Raw genomic sequence first — 24,815 nt, 5'->3', positions numbered from 1 at the left:
CAATCACCCAAGCCATCAGATGCAGTGTGGGAGGTCTCGGTTGGGATGAAGAAACCTCTTCCTGTTCAGACAACAGATCTAGTGACAGAGGAAGACACACAGAGACTCTGCCAGACAGTCGGAGGACACAGTATACCATTGTTGGTGTGACCAGACTGGGACAATGATCATCATCCTCACCATGTCCTTACGTACCGTCCTTGCCACTTTCTGGATCAATGGAAAGGGGATAAAAGTCATACTGCAGGCTCCTTCCCCACTGCAGGAGAAAAGCATCTGACAAAGACTGGCTGTCCCTGCTGGCTCTGGAGCAGACGAGGCAACACTTCTTGTTGCACATTATTGCCAACAGGTCCAAGTCTGGTCGACTCCTTCTGGCAAGTATGTGGTAAACCAATTAATCCTTCAAGGACCACTCATGTTTCTGAGACATGTCTCTGCTGAGACAGTCTGCAGTCACACTGCTCTCCCCCAGCAAATGCAGGGTCACTGGAAACACATAGTGGAGGACGCACCAATCCCATAACCTTATTGCTTCTGCACAAAAGAGGAGGAAAGTGAACACACACACCCTGCTTGGTGACATAGAACATTGAAGTACTATTGTCCATTACTACTTACACCATCCTTCCATGCATGTGAGAAGAGAATGATTGAGGGCTAAACAAATGGCTCTCAACTCCAACACACTGATTTGCAGAATCTTTTCCTGATGAGACCAATGTCCTTGAAGCGCCTGATGATTCAGATGTGCCCCCCTACCACTGTTTGGCGCATCTGAAGTTAACATCACCAATGCTGCCAGAGCATCAAACTGGACACCTCTGAAGACATTTGTTCTCATTAATTACCACTCCAGTGAAAGAAAAATGTGTGGAGGTATGGTGACCCACAAGTGCAAATTGTTCCGGACTTGGACGGTAAACCTGAGACATCCAGTGCTGCACAGGTCTCATTGGGCTAAAGGAGTTACATAGGTAGTGGCCACCATGAGAGCAAGGAAATAAGATTACTCTTCAAGTCAGACACTCCTCGGCATTGAGAATAACCTCCCTCAACCTCAGAAACCTGTCCTCCAGCAGAAAGGCTCTTTCTTCCACTGAGTCCAGTGTGGAACCTATGAACACAATTCTGTGAGTTAAGCATTGATTTGATTTTGCTTGATTGATTTGATTGTTGAGAAGACCCAGGTCCAAGAATAGATGGATTGTAACTGCTATATGGCTTAACAGGTATTCAGGCACAGCAACCTTCATTAGCCAATCATCTAAACAAAAATACCCTGCCTTCTCAGATTAGCCACTACCACAAAGAGGCATTTTGTAGAAACTCTGGGTGCTGTTGAGAGGCCAAATGGCAGCACCTCATATTGGCAATGGCATCCCACCACCACTAAATGAACGTATGTGATGAAAGCAACTGTCATTCTGGGGTGCAATCCTGAGCAGTGACGGGTTGTCACCGCCTCCCCTGTAACCCTGGATGCCTCACAATGCTTTTCTGGTTTAGGTCCTAACCTGGGCCACTCACAAACAGACTACCAGCATGCAAGTCACACCCTGAGTGTCTGTGTAGAGCTGCAGCCCTAGCCCAGCAGCTCTGACCCAAGCAGCCTGTCAGAAAAGCACCAGTCACACTCTGGCTTCCACCAACCTTTGTTATGACTTGCAAGGTGACTCCAACACACTCCCAGTCCCAGATTTTCCCAAAACATGTGTTCTGCACTGTCCAGGCCTTTAGGGGACAGTTCAGATATTAAGATCTGTTGCCCCTGTAAGAAGTCAACAGTTTGCAACTTTAACAGGCATTACCAAACAGTTCCATTTAAACACAACACTGGATTGGCTTAGATTAAAGATAAAACAAAACAAAAGACAGGATTTTAAATAAATTCAAGTATAAAAGTTAGAAATGGTTACAAGCAAATGCAAGTGAAAACATGCATCTAAAAAAGTCTAAAATGTAATCTAGCAAATTCTGGTTCAAGGCTTTGTTCAAGATGGCCTCTCTCACCCACAGTCTTCCAGCAAGACAGTGAATGACCTTGGTCAGGATCTCTCCAAGAGGTCTAAAGATGCTGGTGTGTTTGTCTTCTTAGGTGAAAGAGATAACATGGGGTTCTTTGCCCCTTTCTTTAATAGTCCAGTGAACCTTTGAAGTGGATTCTTCTGAGGGTTACCCTTCAAAGTAAAGCTCATTCAAGCAGTAAAGGTGGCAACATGGAGTCTAATGGTGAAGGAAGCTCCAGGAGCTTTTCTGCCCCACCTTTGTGTTTGCTGAAATCCAAATTGTTCTCTTCCCCCACTGCCTTTAGTATCCTGTTTACTACTTACATGTCAATTGAGGTAAATGCACACCCCTATGTTTATAATAGACCTGTTTAACAACTTTTACCAAGGAAGGGCTGCGTGGTTTTGAATGTGTGCTAGTATTATACAGGGAAATTCATAACTTCACTTATAATATTGCTACATACATTTCACCACAATATTATTGACCAGTAAGTTATTATTTTCAAATGATACCTCACACAGCATTTTTTTTACAAAGATTATTACAATGGTGTGTAGGGTGTAGATACAGGGGTGTTCAGTGTCACTGAGACAAACTGAAATGTGAAAATATGCATCCTTTAAATCAAGAGTCACAAACCAAACCATGACCAAAAGGGAAGGGATTTATGGCAGTGAAGATGATGACTGCTGTAATATCTGCATTAAGAGTTAAATAAAAGTCATCTCAATAGTTTAGGGAAATACTTGCTGTCCTCTTCACTCAAATATAGGAATTCGAAAAACCAAAAAGTTGAAGATTTGGCTATTAGTTCTTTCCAGACCTTGTTTCCCCTGAAGTAATTTTAAAAAGCACAGCTTGGGATATAAAGCACATAAAAGGACATTTTTCTCACAGGATGCTACAAAAAAAAAGGTCACTGAATATTTACACTAATTTCTTCCTTTTTTCAAAATTACAGGGTAAGTACTTCTTTTAGATACAGATATAGGTGTTATTCCAGAAGGTATTATATACCCTGTGTTATTAAAGACCTCCGCCGAAGATCAATATGCTAGAATGAGTTGTTGAGCTCTACAATACCAGAATTTTTAAAAGCTCTCAAAACATCAAATTCTGCCAACCTTACACTGAGTTGGAGGAGACTGCTCTCCTGGTTATGTTCTACACAGTGAACCAGATAGCAGAATCAGATCCAAAATTAGGTTTCTAGGTCATGATCCCACCACGCTTACTCAGGCAAAGTAGTCCTTACTGATATGTGTAATTTCATTGTCCTCAATGGAACTAAATGTGAGAATAAGTATTCAGTGATAAAACTACAAAACTGAATCCTTAGTTTGTAGCTGTCACTAAAACAACACATTTTAAATGCAAGGACAGTAGAACCACTATTTTATGAACTAATTGGGGATTGAGGAGTTCATAAAAACTAAACTGAGCTTCTTAAAATTACAGTTGGTATCGTGCATAAGTTGCAGTATGATGCATTGTATCACTTTCTTCTTGTCCTTCAAACCACTGCACGGAAATTTTCAATGCCTTGAAAGCACTGGAATGTGAAGGGATGTTGACTTGTTCTTCAATGACATCCTTTTATTATGTGATTATCTTTTTCCCCACCTGGACAAATGGTTTGTATAACTTGTTGTTCACAAGACCGGTGTTTGTAAAATCAAGGTTCCACCGTATTTCAAACTTTGTATTATATAAGGTTCTGAATTAAACTAGATGCCTTCCTCATAGAGTCTGTGCACATTTAACAGAATGTTTTACCTCCAGTCACAGGGATCTCAATGGCACGCCCAGATTCTAAATTTTGTAATGTAGCTTGTAAACCTGTAACCTAAAGAGTAAATATAAAGAACAGTTATGAGGACTTTGCTTTTGTACCCTATAATTATCAGTACAGAAGACAGAACAGTCATGAATAAATAAGCATGTGCAATTACTGATTTATCTAACTTGCAATCTCTGTTTAACTATATAAATATTTTCAATTACTCATCCCACTCCATTCCTTTTCAAGAAATAGCTTGAATATAACTCATTTTTAAAATATTTAATCCAACGATATAAAATAATCTATCCAGAATTTCTGGTGGGAATTTTGCATATTTATTAAAACAACCAAATATAGACAATGTTATGGCCATATTGTGACATGAACTTGTAATCATAATTTCTCATTGAATTAAAAGTTAACCTGATGACACAATATGGCCCATAGCATTGTCACAATAAAACTGATCACGCAATATGGTGTAAATTAAGGAATGCCTGTCATTCTAGTAGCCTAGTAGGTGGTAAACTGACCGATCATGTATAAGATCTTTCATTTTCATTGCACCAGAGGATGATTTTGCAAGATAAATCTTTTATTATGCATTTAAATGATTGATCCCTTCCTCTGGGTGTCAATGTATTGGCCGTAACCCTTCTTTTCCTCTAGGACATTTTCCTTCATGTAGACATTTGTTCTCGCCCCTTTAGCGCAGGGATGGGTTAAGACATCATCTACACCAATCTATAGATCAGATGAAACTAAAAGGGCCAGGGACGAGCAAAACACAATCTTTCTCTCTCCATTTGGAGGACAAAGGTGTCTGTCTCTTGTACCTACTACTTCAAGAAGCAGGAGTTTTAAGATCATTCCCAAGTAGAAAAATGTACTGTGTAATTCTCTAGGATCTGAGCTAAATTATTTGGTTCGCAATGATCTTAGAAGGCTTAGATCTTAGAAGCTTATGGATACTGCATCTCTACAGGCATGTTTTGAAGTACCTGAAACTATTGGAGATAAATTGACACACTTTTCTTTAAACCTTTTTGACTGACAATATTTAATTAAAACTATTGGGGCAGCCAATAACCTTTAAGGATGGTTTCCTGTGCAGTATCCATAAAGGATAACGAGAGCCCTGCATGGATAAAATACTTGTATCCATATCTGATCCACAATCCACAAACGTCTGCAGATATCCACAGATTTGCAGGACTCTAAGGATTAATAGATCATCAAAATTATAGTACTTTGATAAAGTTTCAGTGTAAGTCCTCTGACTAGGTCATAGTTCCCCTGATGTTTCATTCACAAATATGAAAGCTGAAAGAAGATTCTAGTACGCCCATTCCTGCTGATAATTTAACACAGTCCTTCGCCCAAGTAAAGGCCCTGTTCAACTTAAGGTTGGCCTAGTAGAGAGGACAAATTCCAGTCTGTATTAGTGATTTTGTCTCACTGATACTGAGCTGATTGTAAGTACTTCCAGTTTAAACCATTAATAAAATGTTGTCTCTTCAGCTACACAACATCAGCAGGGCACTTGAAGGCAGATATCACTTTAATATTCTGTCCGGGTACATTAAACTAAAGCATCAAGATTCCTATAAAAACTTCAAAAGTATTTGTAAATAAGTCACATGAAACTCAGAAATAATCTAGCCTACTCTTATTTAAAGAAAAAATATGAATCAGCTGCCTATGTTTCTGCTAGTGTAGTTGACCATGTTTTTACCTGACCGACTGCTCTGTCTCTCTCCAAGCTGGTTAGCATTTTCTGTCTCAGTATAGTCTGGTATTTTTCAGTCAACTGCTTCAACATTGGCTCATATGATGCATAATGTGCCTTCAGCCTATGAACAATAAAAGCCAAAATGTATTTTAAAGGATGACTGAGTTAAATCAGCAATTTCCACCTAAATAACTTTTTCCTCATGTACTATAGAGAAGAATAAAATGTAGAAAGGTCAAAACACAGGACACAGCTAGTGTTACTTAGCACGCAACCACCCCGCTGGAGTGCCAAGGAAAAAAATATGTATATATCAGTTTTTCAGTAATAGGATCTGTATATCCTGCCACCAAAACCTTTTGAAGTAATCTATCCAGTTTTGTTTTGTTTTCAGCAACTCCCCTAATCTTCAAAATACATTAAATTCGTTACATACATTAAACTTTATTAATCTTTGCTTCCTTCTTGTAGATGGATGTTATTTCATTAGGAGAAAGAAAAATGCAGATAGGATTTGACAACCAAGTAAGCTACTAATTTAGAGAAATCAGCTACAATATAAAATTTTGTAGCATTAATTACAGTACAAACTATATTTGGATCCCTTCATCAAATTAACAAGAAGCTAAGTCACCCATACCAACTCATGAATCAAAGTATGAGAATGCTTTATTTTTCAGGAGAAATTGTTCAGCTCAATACACAAACAATAACAACTTCAAGTATATTGTGTTTTGCCAGAATGCTGGCAAAAAGACAAAACTGGGAGTTTTCTTGCAGTAAGATAGACTGTAAAGTTAAAATGCATATAAATGTGAGTCAGCCAAAATCATGAAAGGTGTTGAGAGGTACTTAATTAACATCTGCAACTCCCAGGATTTGGCCCAAAGCTTGTTTTAAAATTGATCCACTCAAGGAAGAGATTCTAAAGAATTATCACTGTTGATTGGTGATCATCTACAACGTAACGCCTCCCCCCCGCCCCCCCAAAAAAAACAAAAAACAAAAACAAAAACAGATCCCTGCAGCAGTGGATCTCAGAGCCCTGGTTAACTGACTTGGGCTCCTGGGACTCACACTACAAGCCTAAAAAATAGCAGTGTAGACATTTCCACTTGGGCTAGCCCCTGGACTCTGAAACCCATCCAGGGTGGGTGAGTCTCAGAGTCCGGGCTCCAACCCAAGGGGAAATATTTACACTGAAATATTTAGTCCCATAACGTGAGCCCAACAAGCCCATGTCAGTGGACCTGGGCTCTGAGATTTGCTGGCACGTTTTTTGCTTTTTTTTGGTTTTGCGGTACAGATGTATTGGTCAGTAACCTAACCTTGGACAGCAAAGAATGGCAGGTAATACTAGCAAAGGCAGAGGAGCACAAAATTCCCAGGAGCAGCAGCTATTATGTAATGATGAAATTATGGAAATTAATACTAAAGAACTCATAGGGAACATTCATATAACATTCATATTCATATAGTTTGGGTTTATTTGCACCTAAAGCAGTTCAAATCCCAGGTAGAAAGCTCAAGTTTCAGGGGATTATTAACAAGGATAGAAAGACTAATTAATGAAAAGACCACCTCAAAGGGCCTGATTCCCAAGGTACAACAACTTGTTACTGACTGATCTAGAAGACAAGACTACCTTGGTAGAAAAATTGATCTAAAAAATAGATATCACTTTATAACAATGGGAAAATATCCAGAGGAAAGCCAATAGCTCATCTATTTATTTAATCATTAAGGAAAATTACTACAAAATACTTTACCAATAGTACTTCCCTCCATTTAAAATAAGGAAAATATACAAAAAAGGAAATCATAAATCCTGCAGAAGATGATGTGGAGGAATTAGGGACCTCTCTCTATATATGGTGGGAATGACCTATGACTTTGTTTACACTTGGGGTGGTGCGTAGGGTTCACATAGCTACATGCTGCAATGAAAGGCAGGCAGCATCCCTACTCACTGCAGTGTGTAGCTACATGCGGCAGTGAAAGGCTCCAGAAGGGGGAGGAAGCATGGAGAGGCTCCAGTAGTGGGGCATGACCGGAACCTTTCCCTGCTGCTGGAGTCTTTCACTACAGCAGAGAAAGGCTCCAGCAAGTGGGAGGCAGCAGGACACGACATTGCTAAAAATAGCAGTGGAGACATGGCAGGCACTGTTTGGGCAAGTAGAGAGCCATGTAGGGGATATATCCTAGGGTTCAGGTGGGTAGGGCACTCTATCACCTAAGCAGTGTCTCACCATCTACATTGCTATTTATACCCACGCTAGCTGCGCATGCAGCATCAGTATGCTACAGGCCACCATAAGTGCAAACATACCTTAAAATGATAGTGACTGCGATGAAAGTGGTACATAGAAATTTTCAAGGTAACTAAAATTTAGACCACCCAGAGAACCTATTCTATTAGGTCACAGCCCAAAGGAGGTTATTGCTTCTGAAAAGGACACATTAACTACACAATTACCACTAGCAGCCAGATGCTCATTTTTGGTAAATAATGGATCGCCAGCATTAGAGGCATGGAGGAGTAAAGTATTAGAAATCCTTTGAATGGATACAGTGACAGACAGCCTTACATCAACATCAAGTAGGTTTTATAATATATAGTTACCATTCGTTTAGACTTTGAACAGAATTAACGCACAGAAAATGATAAGAGATTGACCAAACACTAATGGGTCTTTTGAAGGTAATAAATACAGGTAATGAATAGGATTAAATACTTCTGTGGAAAGTTCATATATGGTAATAATGATAAAATAAATTAAAAAAAAATCTAGGGCCGAGACTTCAACCCATGAACTTTATCCACACAGTGGTAAGGTATCATAGATCACTCCAAGGCACTTCACACAGAACTCGATGGGACAAACTTAGTTACTTTGTCAGCTGTAATACAGCACCTGCAAGAAGGTATGTAATGTGATGCTCACAGATCTCTTCAACAAATTCTTTGACAATATTGAAGCTCCACCAAAGTATTTGTTTCCCACTCGTATCTTAAAGCTACTTTTAAAAACATCTTCCTGCTTTATCGGATATTTTGTTGTCTATCGGTTAGAGCATAGGGCTATGAGCCAAAAGACCAGTGCGAAATTTCCAAATCTGCCACTGACACATTGTTTGGCCTTGAATTACTCACTCAACCATTCTGTGCCTCAGCTTCTGCATATGTAAAATGGGGATAATATTGTGACCAAAATACTCGCCTGTATTCACTCCCTGCACACTACTGCAATGATACTTGTAGAAAATATGCCTTGTGAGGTATCATTTGAAAACTAATAACTCACTTGTCAATAATATCATGGTGAAATGTATGTAGCAACATTATATGTAAAGTTATTAACATAATCTGAAATTATGACAAATGTGGTTACCAGACAAATCTGGGGAGTGGATAAACCTGTTTCTTAAAGGAAAAAAAAAACCCAAAGCTGGTGCCTCTAGTCAGATGTCAAAGTTGATGGGCAATCACCTGCTAAGTGGCCACTTTTTGGCAAAGAAAGGTGTCAGTAACACATCGATCTACACTTAAACAACAGCATGGATCCTTTTTCACCATGAGACTCCTAGTCTCCATCCTTACAGCATGAAGGAATTTTATCTAGGGGTAACCTGCAGGAAAATGCATTTCACAGGGGGAATTGACTATAAAAAGTGAGGGGCAAGAACACCCCAAAGCTTCCCTCCCTATCTATCTCTATTTCTTCTTCACCTAAGATGACGAAGGAAGCAGCCATTTGACTTTGGAAAAGATCCTGCCCTGCAATTTGGTCAGCCCTGTTGCTGAGAGAATGTAGCAAGAATTTTACCTTGCACCAAGTCTGGTTTGTTAAATTTAGTTAAGAAAGCATTTTCTCTTAATTGCTCGTCACCAATTCCGACTTTAATGCCTTGTAATTGTACTCACTTAAATACCTCTCTTTGTAGTTACATAAATTTGTTTTATTCTTTAATCAAAACCAATCTAGTGTTGTGAATTATTTGGGTAACTCCAACTAAAGTAGCAAATTGTTGTATATTGTTTCCTTACAGGGCCAATGGATCTAAAATATTTGAATTGTCCTGGAGAGAGCTGGACAGTACAGAACACATGTTCCGGGGGGAAATTCAGGACCAGGAGTGTGTGTTGGGGGTCACCCTGCAAGTAGTAGCCAAAGCTGCTGGAAGCCAAAGGGTGGCTGCTGTGCTGCTGACAAGCTAAGAGTTGCTGGACCAAGTTGGAAGCTACAACAGCAAAGTACAGTGAGGCGCCTAAATTTTCAGTGGTGACCCAGCCCCTCACTGATCAGATAGCACTCCAGACTACCATAAATATCACCTGCCTTTTTGAGCTGTTCACATGAAAGATGCTGTTTAGGTGCAAAGTACTATTTGCTTTTATATATTTCCAATCCTTCTCCTTCATTCTGCCTATCAAGAGGGCCTACTGATCCTTCTCTAAAATACAAATGTAGCTTTAAAAAAAAAAAAAAAGCTAGTCAAAATGAAGTCCTTTCTTTCAAAGGAAGGAAGGCAACATGGAAAGCAGAGATGATAAAAGTTACAACTATGCAGTTTTTTGTATACATTAATACAGCAAAAATGCCCAAAAGAAACAAAAAGAAGTACATCATGACATTCTACAGATTAGCTCAACTCATAGTCAACAACTGTCAAGAACAAGAACTAAAGACATTTAAAAAAAGAAGATTGATTTAGTTGTATCTAACTCAAGTTGAAACAAATAAGTGAGCTTGTTCAATCACCATGAAAAAAAAGGAATTGACAGTCAAGGAACGTTACATGCTTTATGTACCAAAAATAAGTCTATGTATGTATGTCTCCTTTCTCTGCATCCCAGGAAGTTTCCTCCAATTTATGAAACGCTGCAGACATTTGAATTTTAGAGGCCTAGGTTATCATTTCTCTGCTTTCAAGGCTGGGCAGAACTGCCAATTACCAGAACTGCTTTGGTCTAACAATTTAAAATTCAGCCATGACATAACGTTGCCAAGTAACAACTCAAACTCACTTAGCTTTCTGTTAAACAACAGTAAAAAAAGATCAGTTTGCTTACCTTTTAATATCACTAATGAGCCTGTTTTTTTCCTGGGCCACTCGCTTATGGTGCATTCGATGGAAATCACGTTCTTTCTGTATTTTTTGCAGAGCCTCCTTAGCTTTGCTGCATGAAACCACAATGTGAAACTCTATTACAGACCTAAAAGTCGCAATATTACAACAACAAAACTTCAAAAACGGACTCCAATGAGAGACTGCTGAATTGGAATTAATTTGCAAACTGGACACCATTAAATTAGGCTTGGTAATAGTTCACCTTAACTGATCACTCGTTATAGTGTGTATAACAACACCCATTGTTGCATGTTCTCTGTGTACATTATATTTATCTTCCTACTGTATTTTCCACTGCATGCATCCGATGAAGTGGGTTTTAGCCCATGAAAGCTTATGCTCAAATAAATTTGTTAGTCTCTAAGGTGCCACAAGTACTCCTGTTCTTTTTGCGGATACAGACTAACACAGCTGCTACTCTGAAATGTGAAACTTGTAATTCAATCTCTTGAAGACAGGAACTTGGGAGACTGATTTAAGAGATGGATAATGGAATACAGAATTTTTAACTCTAAGTCTATGTCTACATTGTCCAGTAGTTGAGACTACAGTTGTGTGAATAGCAGTGTGTGCTACATTGTAACTCCTCTATGTGGATGCCGCAGGGGCAAACTAGGAGGTTCCTAGTTCACATTACTGTAGTCCTGTTTGAAGAGGAATACGTTAAGTAGAAACCTTTTAGTTTCCCCTTGTGGATCCTGCAGGTGTGGTTACAGTGCAGCACTTTGGTACCCACTGCTATTCACATCCCTGTAGTCCTAATCACAGGGCAGTGTAGAGAAACCCTAAATCACGGATTCAAATCCGTCCCAGACTGGTAGTGACTGAAATGAGGAGAAAAAATTGGTGGCCTCAGTCTACTTTCTCCTGAACTGTGTCTGCTCAAAAAAGAACACCATCACAATGCTACTCAGATAAGAGACTGAAGACTTAGCTGTCAAAGACCATTTTTGTGAAAACGATCCTTCCAGGTCAAAGTAGATAGGTGATTCAGATCCCACTCTCTCTGTGGCATTGCCAATTCTATCCCTTTTGGTGGGTACGTATGTCAGAGATTTTAGTGTAAGGGCTGTCAGTCTTGCTCCCTTCACAAGCAGTTAGCTAAACAGAATTAGAGAAAAAAAAGCAGGGCCATTTGTAGAACTAGGCTGGGATTGTCAAACTTTGAGCCATCTGTAATATAAAGAGGAACCTTTCAGAAACCACGCATTCTCACTTACACCAACGTCTTCCCTTTACCCACACACTGTATGCAGCACATATCATTGTATGAAGTGCTGCACATAATAAAACAACAAAAAAGGTGTTTTTCTCTGTGGCAAAGGCAAGCAAATGTGTATGGGCTTTTGGTGCAGTGGGAAGAAAGTCAAGCAAGGGTTCTCTTTTTTAAATGATCATCAATTCTGAGGACGGTTTTATCCTTTGACAGTCTGACTTCAGCTGCAAACAGGGTATAAAACTGTATGCACAGTTTTGAAAGTCAGGACCCTAATCTCTTGTGCCACAAGTAGATTAGATTCCGATCTGTAAAATAAGAATAGAATAGATTTCCTCACATGGACGCCATAAGGCTAGTTTAACTGACGTTTGTAAACCATGTAAACATCATCAGATTTAAAGCTCTGGTATTCACTGGTAAGTATTACTATTATTATTACTACAATGCATATACAGATCAAAGATCTACACATCCAGCAATCATCACAGCTACCGAATACATTCCCACCACATGAGGCGCTAGAAATTTTATAACTCTTTGCAATACATAGTGGTTGGGGTTCTCTGTGGTGAAGGGCACATTAAATCTGATTACCGTTAGAGATATGCACACACACAGTCCATAGCCTCTGTTTCAACAGTAGGGGAAATGGTTTAAAATATCTACAGCTGCAGGTAAACACAGGATTATAAGACTGGAGGTTCCTCTGAAATCAAAGGTCAAAGTCTAAAGAGATTTGAGGCATCTCACATCACCAGGATAACCAAGATTTAATATTCCAACTGGCTTCGAAACCACGATATACGACTTGATTGAAAAGTAACTAATATACAAAGGTGGTCATATCTTCAGCAAGGGTAAATCATCACTGAGAACAATGGAATTATGCTGCTTTACCCTAGCTGAGATCAAACCCTCCATGTATATGTTAGTTAAATAGATGGATTTAAATCAACAAATAAATCAATGTATTCAAATACATTGTTTCAGAGTTCATGTTTTCAACATTTCCTTATTCGTCCACTATACAGCTAGAGACAATATCCTTGCTATAGCAAAAGAAGTGTTACAGCAGAAGACAAAGCAACTGCCTTGCCAACCAATCAGAACTTGACTTCAATGGAACTATACTCATTTATACAAGCCTAGGATTGTGTCCGGAAAATACAAGGGATAGAAGGAGAATGAAGATAGTTTGGGTTTTTTCCTCTCTACATTTCTACAGTCTTCAAAATAAACGCAATTTTAAGTTTGATTTCCATGACTTTCAAATGTTTAATTTTTAGAACTAGAACACTTCATTTTTAAAAAAAAATTCCCTAAAATTATTAATAAGCCTAAATTTCAATTTAACAAAGTTTTTGCATGGTAATTAATGTTTGCGGAGGTATTGTTGGAGTGGAAGGGGCATTTCTGCACACGTGCTGTATTTCTTTTAATGTTTTCCCTAGTTATTTCAGTAGGCAGATAGAGGCTTTCAGACTTTGGACAGCCTACTAAAAATGTATTATTTATTGTGCACAGGAATTGAAACTGATCAAGAGTTTCTTTTTAAATGTTGAAAATCCATGGTGAAATGTGTCTGAGTAACAGGTAGGAATCTAATAAGTGTGTCTACAGTTGCCGTACAATCATTTTCATACTGTATTAAAACAACAAAATTACATTTAGTTTTAGACACTAACACTCTTCCTATGATAGTTAAACATTAAAGCAGGAGGAAATTGGTTTGCAGTCTCTTACACTGGGCCCCCATAATGGTGGTGTCACAACTAATGTCCCTTTTCAGCAAGAGGACTGTCAACAGCAGCAAGCTCAGAAGCAACTAATTTAATTAGAAGCTATTTTCAAATACATTTCACAGCGATGCATCTCACCATGAAAACTTTCTGTCTCATACACTGAGTATAATGAGTATTATCGTCTAATCAGCACTCCCCCAGTATGTTCAGCTGGAAGCATTGAAAAATAAAGTTTTGTATCACCAATGGGAAAAAAGGCTGATCATAGAAATCTTCCAAGTGAAATATATGGTATAGTATATTTCACTCAGCACTGGGACTTGGGATGTAAGGGATAGAGCCTCAGCTGGTGTACAGTGTCAGTAATCCACTGCAGTCAATGGACCTGACAATTTATACCAGCTGAAGATCTACCCTGATGAGTCAGAAGTTCATTATTATACTGTGCAAATGAGGAGCATGCTCTCTTCTAAAGATTTTTCTCTGTAGAAGATACCATCAAATGGACAAAAATTTCAGAGGGCTAAGGTTTTGCTTTTCTTTTTTTGACTGCAGCTTGTCATTCCTCCCCTACCTACTTAAACGGGAGTAGCTGGTTGCCTGGTCCTCCCTTCTCTCTCTCTCTCTCTCTCCCCCCCCCCCCAAGGTTCAGGGAGGCTGCACAGAAGAATAAAGGGATGGTTTTACTCACAGTTCATCTCCCAATAAAGCCCATTAGATGTCAGTGCAAATCAACATTGAACACAAATGCAGAAAAGAGTTAGCAAAAAAAGACTGCAGTGTAGCTCACTGCTGCATCTCTCCATTATACAGTCTGAATGTAAATTACTGAGTATCTTGTAAAATCAGCTACTATGGATCCATATGCACAGATACAGTCAATAAATGTAAACATATATATTTACACACATACCTACTAAACAAAACCTAAAAACAATAGAAGTGTAACATTTGAAAGGACTACAGGATCAGGTGTTTAATAAGGAATTATTCTTCTCCTTTACATACCAACTTGTTGCAATATGACAGTTTGTCGCATTTTGATGCATAGCATTATATGGTAATTTTTCATCTATCCCTACATATGACATTTTCATAATCCTGTGGAGTATTTTGTTGAGACTATTGGATTTTAAAATATTATCAACTAAAGCCAAACAAACTGACACAAAAGAAATTCAGACTCAGCTCTCTAGACAGAGCTGAGAGATATCTGGCAATTTCATTCAGCGCCTCATCCATAAGTGAGAATGTGCAGAGGCACAGAGAAAATAGAAATTATTAATTCCATTAAGAGTTTGATTTTATTTTCTCTGGAGCATTTGCTGTTTAAAAAAGAAGGCAGCAGCATGCCTTTAAAACTAACATACCTGGCAGCCAGTTTATAGTTTTCCAATTCCTTCTTTAATCTTCTGTTCTCCATCTCCAAATGCTGATTGTAGGTGTACATATCTGGGACAAATCCAATATCTTTACATTCAATTGCACCTTTCTGCATCAGTTCATACCTAGAATAATATAAATGGATAGATGTTTTACTTTACGTTCCTTTATTCCCCCCCCCCGCCAGTGTTTTCCTTCCCATGTTCATGTTTACGTTAACTATAATCACTAAACACACAAAGCAGCCTTGTTCAAAAATTCTCATTTATACTCAGACTTAGTGATATTACCACTCTATGTTATGCCCTATTTTGGTCCCCTTCATTTTAGCATTTTTTCATAACATTTAAAACACATCTTATTTGTGGCATACTGCCTTAACCTCAACAGTTGTTCTTTTCCTTCCTTTCTTCTGGTCTATGCTTTCAAAAGAAAACGTAAAGAAAAAATATTCACCTCAAATTGTACCCCTTTAAAAGTAGCAGTTTCCAAAGATACACACAGTCCTTTTAGGTCATGTAGTCTCTAACACATGCTTCAGAGTAACAGCCGTGTTAGTCTGTATTCGCAAAAAGAAAAGGAGTACTTGTGGCACCTTAGAGACTAACCAATTTATTTGAGCATAAGCTTTCGTGAGCTACAGCTCACTTCATCGGATGCATACTGTGGAAAGTGTAGAAAATCTTTTATACACACAAAGCATATTTCCCCTTGTTTTTTCCTAACCCCCCCCACCCCCCCTCAGACGTTCTTGTTAAACCCTGGATTTGTGCTGGAAATGGCCCACCTTGATTATCACACACATTGTAAGGATAGTGATCACTTTAGATAAGCTATTGCCAGCAGGAGAGTGGGGTGGGGGGAGGTATTTTTTCATGCTTTGTGTGCATAAAAGATCTTCTACACTTTCCACAGTATGCATCCGATGAAGTGAGCTGTAGCTCACGAAAGCTTATGCTCAAATAAATTGGTTAGTCTCTAAGGTGCCACAAGTACTCCTTTTCTTTTAACACACGCTTGTTTTTCTGAAGGCCTCTATGACTCAAACAAAGCTATGGAACATGTGGATGAATGACCCTATCAATTGTCCCAAGCATGGAACTCATAGTTTACCTGGAAAAGTGTCCCCATAAAACATCTTGTCCTTCATTTTACTAATAGCACTCTTTCATATCAGTATTACATTTTTCTCCTTCATTATTTTGGAATCAGCTAATCACAAAACACATTTCCCGTTGCTCAATGTGATATTTATACATTTTTGTTATTAGCAGGCCAAATCTTGAGCCTACGAGCTTCTGTGATGTAGAACTCTATAGCCTGTTCCGTGCTCCACAATTGCAGACTGAGCCATACCTTGGGCAGTGAACAGTGCTTCTTAGATAGCCACGTACATTTCCATAGTACTCATGCAGCCTCTCAGTCATTCTTGCAACAGTGTCTATGACTTTACCCAATCTAAGCCTCAAACTCTTTAGAGCAATTCAGCTCATGGATGTGTTGTTACTGGAAATATAGAATCACCCAGCAGAAGGGCAAATTCCACTTTGGCTTGCTGACACTATGAAAAGATAGATGATGCTATCCACGAGAACAGTATTTCCTATGTGTTTGCTTCTGTCAGAGTTCTAGTTGAGCTAGGAGTGAGTATGAACTTCAAGATTTGCCAAGACTTTTAAAAAAACACATCCATATACAAACTCAAGATCCTATGGGCCCCAGTTAACCCAAGGTGCCTCTGTACCAGTAGAGGTTGTAAAGAAGTTTCCTAGGTTCCACAGCCACAAAGACTCCTCCCTAGTGCACAGAGGTACAGTACATTGCTTTCTTGGCTCTGAATGGGTAATCTGGCTCCATTCTCAGGGACAGCGGAGCAGATCCTCAGCTGGTGTAAGTTGCCATAGTTCTTTTGAGGTCAGTGAAACTATGCTCCAAGGAGCTGTGCCAAATTACAACAGCTCAGCATCAGCTCAATGGAGCTGTATCAATTTACACCAGTTGAGGATCTATCCTAGAATCCTTGGGTCTACCAAACCTGATTGCCATAGAAAGATGTGTTGGGGCTGAACTTGCTAGTGGAAATCATATCAGCATGTTTTGCCGGACCAAAAAGGCAAATATACTTTTTATGAATCTGTTTTATGCAATTAGTATGCCTGGCAACAGCAGCAGAAATTAAAACTAGGAAGGATATACTGTACACTAGCTCCTGAACTGGACCCAAACAGCAGGCTTCAAATGAATAATTGCAACATTGCTATGGTTTTCAGATCAATAAAACACATTTGAGAAAGCTAGAAGTTCTGTAGACCATCCTACAAGGGGTGTAAACCACCTAGATCAGCTATCTCAGCAATTGAAAAAAAATATGGCTGTTTACTCCCATTGGAAAGTTTCAAAGGATGAAGGTGAATGTTAGAAATTATTGTTTCCATGTGTATGTGCTCTGCCTAGGTCAATTGCTTATCTGTGACTTCTGGGTTACCCACGGTTCCTCAGAGGAGTAGGCACTGCCATTCATAGCTAGGAATGAGACGGTCACTCATGCATCTTTTTACCATCAGAAAAGTGATGGATTTGTGTTATCTTTGAAAATATTCAATAGTATTTAACCAAAGCTAAATTAAACACTAGCATCACTTTTAGTTTTCATATCCAAAATAAGCTTTTGATATCAGGTAGGCTAACCACACTGCCCAAGTCATCCTACAAAGGAACTATGACCATATCATTTCATTGTTTAAGTAAAGCTCTCATTAAAATCAAGGGCTCTTTTTGCCAAAAGCAATCTCAGACCATGTATGGCTTTGTCATTTGATGCTAATAAAACATTGGATAATCTAGTTTGTTAATACTTGCATTTTATATTGTGAAAACCATGTTTCAGGAAGAACTTTAAGATGGCACTAAACAGCTTATTTTAACTCTCAAACCTCCATTTTGTCCTGGTCTTTTAAGTTTGCCATGCAGCACAAGGCAATGCTTCCCCTTTTCCTCATTATTTTTTCATTTAGCACTAGAAATCTTGGCAGTAACCACACAGAGTAGCTTTCTAATCCAGTGGGGAAGGGAGTCAGAGTACCAAAGGAAAGAATGTTTAATATGAACCTCTTTCTCTTCCTTCAATTAATAAGCAGTGTAATATCAGATTACTCCACTCACTGGTCTTTTTCCTCTATGCACTTTCTATCTAGTTGTATTAACTTTTCATTCTCATGGCTTGAGGAAGACCTGAAATATTTAGAAATCATTCTAAGAAACCCAAATTAGTTAGGGTTAATTTTTCCCTGCTTTCTGGTGAGATAAAAATGAATCTTAGAGCTCCCTTTTTCAATTTGAGTAGAGGTAGAGGAAGAGAACAATTAAAATTGGTCTCATTATCTTGGTTGCATCTAAATTATCTATGACACTAATATATATATATTCATTCTCAACATTCTCCAACAAGAGTGATATTTTCAAATGTATCTAAGTGATTTAATAGAACTTGTGTTCTTAAGACATTTACACGCTATTGAAAATTCCCACCCAAAAATCAATCAGGACCACACTGTACTTTCATTTTTAATCAGAACTCTGATTGGATTTCAAGGAACATTATGTCCTTTAAACAAGGGAAGAGCAATGTATACAGAGATTATGGTCTAATGGCCTCGTTTTCAAGAGTCATGGCTGATCTGGAGTCATGGCTGATCAGTGCATCTGAAAAATTCAGACCCTGGATGTCTCAGGATGGGCACCCAAAATTAATGGTAGCTTTTTAAATTGTAGGTCTAAGTCACAAAGGAAGGGCCTGGCAAAACCATGAATTAATACCAGATCTCCTGAGCCCCAGTCCAGCACCTTAGACACAAGTCCATTCTTTGCGTTTCACAACTTCATGTTTCATATTCAAACAAACTCAAAATCTCAAATGAAACTAAGCTGCATACCACCAAAGTATAGACCTTGTTTAATCTAATAGCTGGAAAAGTATTAATGAATTTATCCCATCTAAGTTAAGCGTATGAGTAGGGCACACTATGAACAGCCATTATTAAATCCGGGCCCAGCGCGGCAAGCCCTTCACATGAGTTGCCCCCCAAGTCAAAGTGTACCATGATACCCTTTGATGCCCAGTTAGATTTGCCGGCAGGTACATGGTGCGAGAAGTACAGCCATGGCCTCTCCCTTTTTTGCCCTCTTGATCATGATGGGAAAGTATTAGGTGCCCTTCCCCCTCTGCACCTAGAACTGCAATCTGTACAGCACCACCACCGCCACTGGACAAAGGAGGAGAATCTTTACTCTTCTGTACTGCTCTCCAAGGCTGTGTGTTCGGGATAGAGTTGATAAAAAAAAAAAAATAAAGAAATCCTATATATATCTCAGATCATTGCATAACTGCTGGCTACACTAGCTAGAAACCTATGAATGTCATGGGGTAAAATCATCAATATCACCAGTTGGAGATTCAATTTATATATACTCCTTTTGTCAGACAAATTTCTCAACAGAATGCCCTAGCATGAAAGCCATCAACTTTCTATATGAAGATACATAGGACATGGATAATTGATGAAGTTAGCTTCTAGCAGAGCTAAGAACCCTGAAAGAGATTTTTCAGAATGAATTGTATTTCATTAAAATTAACATGCTCTTCTCCAAGACAACCATTAAAAACCCATGTCTCATTACTTTTTCAGTGAAAAGGGGAAAAGCATGCTGCCAAAGCAGAAAGTGTGGTTAGGTCTTACTATGTTAAATTTGGCTGGTGAAAATTCATAGAATATTTATAGCTAGATCGTTCTCGCTCTTTTCTTTTAAAATTTTGAAAGGAATTGTGAAACAAATTAAAGTATGGTTAGAGCCAAACGTACATAGTACAGGTGGGCATTCTTCAAGCTCTTCACCACAGTTTAACTCGAAATAACCCAAGTACCTATGACATGAGATTCTCAAGAAGAGAGACCACCAACTGTGAGGTTATGATTTAAAGCCCACTGGTGTCTACCCTGAAATCATGAAATTCAATATGCTTGCAATACAAGCCATAAATAGATTCAGGTCCCCACAAATGTTTTGAAGGAACTGGGTGGTGTGATGATTCTGCAGTTGTAAGCTAATGGATGTGGGGATTGATTGATTAGCATGATACTTTATCTTTGGATATCAGATAAAATGTTCAACACTTTGAATATTTAAGATGACATGCTGTGTCACTACCATTCTTATTGGAAATCTCAGCAGCAAGGCCAAGAAAGAACAGAGCATAGAAGTTTAATTACCTCTTTATCCTCAGAGTAGCCACTCCAACCTATCATGAAGGCAAATTAGTGGAGACTTGCAGTGCCATGCTGTGCCTGTTTCTTACACACAGAGCTTCAGTACAGCTGTATAAAGACTTATATATCCATTAACTGCAGTGTACCTTAGCAGCCTTACATTAAACACTCAGTAGCATGAGTTTATATTTACAATACAGTGAAAATGTAATATGTACTGACAACTATATACTCACTACTAGAGAAAGATTTTGTTTACTTCTGATTTAATATATGTAAAGTGCACTCTGACATTAAAGTTATAAGCGCTCTACAAATGCATAGGGTTACAAACACAAATATATAGATAAAAGACATGGCCTTAAAGATCAGAATGGGTTCCCCTCTGAATGCCCTCCAACGAAGCAAGCAAATCTTTGTCCTTCAATAGGGCTAGATTTTTAACGTATAGTCTGGCCAGCATAAAGGGCAACACATTGTTGCACTGCCCCTTGAATAGCCTGGGTGGGGGATTGTGACTCAATCATAATCTGCCTCCAGGTTTCTCTGCTGCTCCAGGAAGGAATGATGCTGCACTAGGTCGATACTCAGTGTAGCGAATTTTCCCCCAGTGTGCTGGTACAACTGCACAAAAGAGGATATTGCAACCTTACAGAGTCTACTTTCCACTCACACTGCTATCCCATAATACCTGTAGCCTATACAAAAGAGAGGGCATGCTCTGCACGCCACCCCTACAGTCTGGCATGGCCACACAAACCAGTCTATGCTTTTGTCCATACTAAGTAAAGGTAGATTAGCAAATTATTTACCTGTCCCGCAAAGTACTTGGAGACAGCCCATCTTTCACCCAAAGGTGGAAACACAACCGACTCTTTGTAAACTGAGGAGTGCTTTAAAAATAAATAAATATCAATGATTGCCAGTTATGAGTTTTCTGACCACAGGTAGTCAAAGCTAGATGAGAACTAATCGGTAGCTATCAATAAGCTCTTTGGGACTGTACAGCCCATATCAATGGATGCAAAGATCTGTCCTTGTGCTTCATTCTCCAGAGCTGTCAATCCAATACCATCAGTAAGTAAAAAGGCAATACAAAAAATCTGGGGAAGTCAGAAGACTACAGAACATACAAGAAGTTTATGATATTTTGCAATATTCCGTAAGTATTTTCAACCATGGTTTTAAATTCCCAGGAGTATCGTTAGACTAGACATGTTACGGTGTACATGGAGATTTGCACAAATAATGTACAATATGATACAGCACCGTTCATTACAATGAAGAAAAACAGTACTTATTTATCGTTTTAAAATAAAACATCAATATGAACACGAAACATTTTTATATATCCAGACAGAAAGATATTTTAAAAGTACTCTATTGTCTCAAGTTGCAATATAAACACTAATAATTTTGTCTAATTTAATACAGCATTAGATCTTAGGCAGACTATTATATTTAAGTGGATCATTTGATAAATTAGTCAAGCTCTTTTGGTGTAAATGGGAGAAGTTCTCAACTCATTATTTTCTCATTTTAAATCCCATTAGGACTTGATCACAGCATGGATCAGCTGTACATTAGCAAGAGGAAGGTACCAGTTCAAAGAAGAACTTGATAACACTAATCTGCTCTCACCTCATTAACAGTGTAAATCAGCAATTTAAAACCAGTTTAAAAACCACTTGCTAGTATCATAAAAATGTATTACTAAGGAAGTGTCTTAATTCCCTAGGACTCGATCCTGAAAATCCTTACTTATACAAGTAGTATCAATGAAGTTAAAGGTATTGTCCATGAGTGAGGAAGAACTACTCATGTGAGCAAACGTTTGAACGATCAAGCCCATAAACTAGGGTCTGATCCTCTTCTGTTTAGAGAGTCAATGGGAGCTTTGCCACGGATTGAATCCAAGCAGGATATGACACTTGCGAAGTTTCAGTTCTATACAAATTTGTCATTTATATCGGTCTAGTATTAGCTGTCTTTTGCCATCGGAGTTACATATCTGATATTAATCATCAACTGCTTACCATCTAAGAGTTACACAGGCTCCTGAATGGTGCTCTTTCTGAATGAATGTATTTAAAATAATGACATTGTATACAGTGTCTAAACCATAAGCTCCACAGGCAATGCCTGCCTTTGGAAACTCTGTATCAGCAACACCAATGTCTTACAAGTGGCTGGGGCTTGGTCCAGTGAACTAGACACAGTGACTCAGGGAGTAATAAAACAAGCAAGAAGTTTCAAGCCTTAAATATGTGTTTCTAAAACGTTAGGTTTTTCATTATGTGAAAAAGACAACTTTTTTTTTCAAATTGCATTATTCCAAAATAGCTTGTCAATCAGCCTAAAAAACCCAAACAAAAACCCCCAAAGAATTCTCCCTGGCCTTAAAAGCAAGACTTAGACATTTCAGGTAGATGGGATCCCCACCTCCCACCCAAATTACCTGGAGGGTTTGAAATGGGCTAACGGAAGCTGTATCATTAGAAGCTTGCTACCAGAGTCGTCCCTAGAGATCCATAACATAGCTCTCTCCCCCGCACAGAAGCTGTGTCATTCTGACAGTTAATCACTAAACAAATTATATGACTTGGAATATGTATTTTAAAAGCAGTGCATGGAACTCCTATACAATTCCTCTGCTTGAAAATTGTGGGACAAAAAAATCTCTACAAGCCACTTAAAAATACAGAGAAGAGACCAGAGGTAAGTAATCACAAGGTCACTCTTCTAAGCAGTATTTGACTTAAACTAAAAAGACAAAACATACAAGGGTAGCCATCACAATTTTCTAACCAGTTAAAATGATAAAAGTTGTGCTCATTCTTCCTCAAGAAATGAAGTAACTATTCAATAGAACATGCTCCAAACATTTAGACAAGGAAACTGCTATATGCTAGGAGTCCTGTGGCACCTTATAGACTAACAGACGTATTGGAGCATAAGCTTTCGTGGGTTGATACCCACTTCGTCGGATGCATGCATGCCGCTTTTACAGATCCAGACTAACACGGCTACCCCTCTGATGCTTGCTGTATGCTAGGTTTTCAAAAAGTGCCCAGATTTTGAAAAGTGAGAACAATGGAAGTTTATGGGTTCTGAGAACTTGTGGTCACTTCATGCAGGTGTCTAAACGGGACCTGCTGGGGTTCAGCTCCTTTAAAAAATCTGGCCCTAAAATGATTGTTTCCATTCTCAACTTAAGCTTATTTTCTTGAAAAGTAGGTTTCTCCAAGTAAAGTTTGACTTTTGAAGCACAAAGAGGCTGGATTGTCTACATTTATTCCAGAGTCCTCACAGTTAGATGGACATTTTAAAAGTTTTACCATTCAGTTTGGAAGCAGTCAAGGGTTCTAGCCATCCCCATTCTGACCAGGAAATTGCAAAGAAAGTCATCCACAACTTCAGGTGTTTCAGACACCGAATGCTTAGAAGTCAGAACAGATCGCTGAGCCTGAAATTAAAAAAGTTTAGCATTTGTTATTGTAAATTTGTGCAATCCCTGAAAAAGATACAAGAACCCATTACTTCCTAGCCTAGTGGGTCCCAAACTTGTTCCACCGCTTGTGCGGGGAAAGCCCCTGGAGGGCCAGGCCTGTTTGTTTACCTGCCGCTTCTACAGGTTCGGCCGATGGCGGCTCCCAGTGGCTTCGGTTCGCTGCTCCAGGCCAACAGGAGCTGCTGGAAGCAGTGATCAGTATGTCCCTTGGCTCGCGCCGCTTCCAGCAGCTCCCATTGGCCTGGAACAGCAAACCACGGCCACTGCGAGCCGCGATTAGCTGAACCTGCGGACGCAGCAGGTAAACAAACTGGCCTGCTCCCCCAGGGGCTTTCCCTGCACAAGCGGCGGAACAAGTTTGGGAACCACTGTCCTAGCCTATAATCCAATCCCAGGGCCACCCCTCCATCCAACAGTCATTGGAATAAAACAATGCAAGACATCTAGACCATTTGCGTGAAAGTGTGATGCTGTGTATAAGAAAGGTGACCATTTATATCACTGTTGCACTTTATATAAGATTTATGGAAATTGTGTATCATGTAAGGCATCAATGGAAAAGTTACAATCACGTATAATTATCCTGGTTAAATCCACATATCATGTTTGTATTTGAAGTTATGACTATTGGTTGTGTTGTATTCTTGATGATTGATATCCACCAGAAGGATTTACATCAAGGCTAGAAAGCTATGTATTGATGGCCCATCAAAGACACTCAGCTCTCACAAGGAGCCATTGAAGAAACTCATTACTAGTAAGTCTTCCTACAGATGCCTCAGACAGCACGATGCCAATGACCTACCCCTGTGACTCAGCAAACCATGTAAGAACATGTGATATGCTCAGGTGACCCTGGACTCCATCTTGGGCCAGTAATTTTCCACAAGCAGCTTTATTTGGGATAGTATCACCACCACCACCACCACACCGGGTCAGACCAAAGGTCCATCTAGCCCCATATCCTGTCCTCCGACAGTGGCCAATGCGAGATACTTCAGAGGGAATGAACAGAACAAGTACTCATCAAGCGAT

At 39.1% G+C, this 24,815-nt stretch overlaps 1 protein-coding gene across 2 annotated transcripts in view; it reads right to left on the bottom strand.

Moving 5' to 3' along the window:
• Window positions 1-24,815, bottom strand: part of SPAG16 (sperm associated antigen 16) — a 711,557-nt gene that overhangs the window by 667,666 nt on the left and 19,076 nt on the right. Inside the window, exons 4-8 of one of the 2 annotated variants that reach the window (XM_074968104.1) lie at window positions 23,608-23,735; window positions 14,993-15,130; window positions 10,603-10,746; window positions 5,532-5,649; window positions 3,790-3,859 (exon numbers count right to left, since the gene is read on the bottom strand). In XM_074968104.1, the coding sequence (XP_074824205.1) occupies window positions 3,790-3,859; window positions 5,532-5,649; window positions 10,603-10,746; window positions 14,993-15,130; window positions 23,608-23,735 (598 nt within the window). The remainder of the gene's footprint in view (window positions 1-3,789; window positions 3,860-5,531; window positions 5,650-10,602; window positions 10,747-14,992; window positions 15,131-23,607; window positions 23,736-24,815) is intronic. The other variant, XM_074968105.1, reaches the window with a different exon arrangement.

The sequence above is a fragment of the Natator depressus genome, chromosome 11 (assembly GCF_965152275.1).
Source record: "Natator depressus isolate rNatDep1 chromosome 11, rNatDep2.hap1, whole genome shotgun sequence".
Taxonomy (NCBI): Eukaryota; Metazoa; Chordata; order Testudines; family Cheloniidae; genus Natator; species Natator depressus.
Note: the sequence above shows the minus strand (reverse complement) of the source record. Positions and strands in the feature narration are given on the sequence as shown.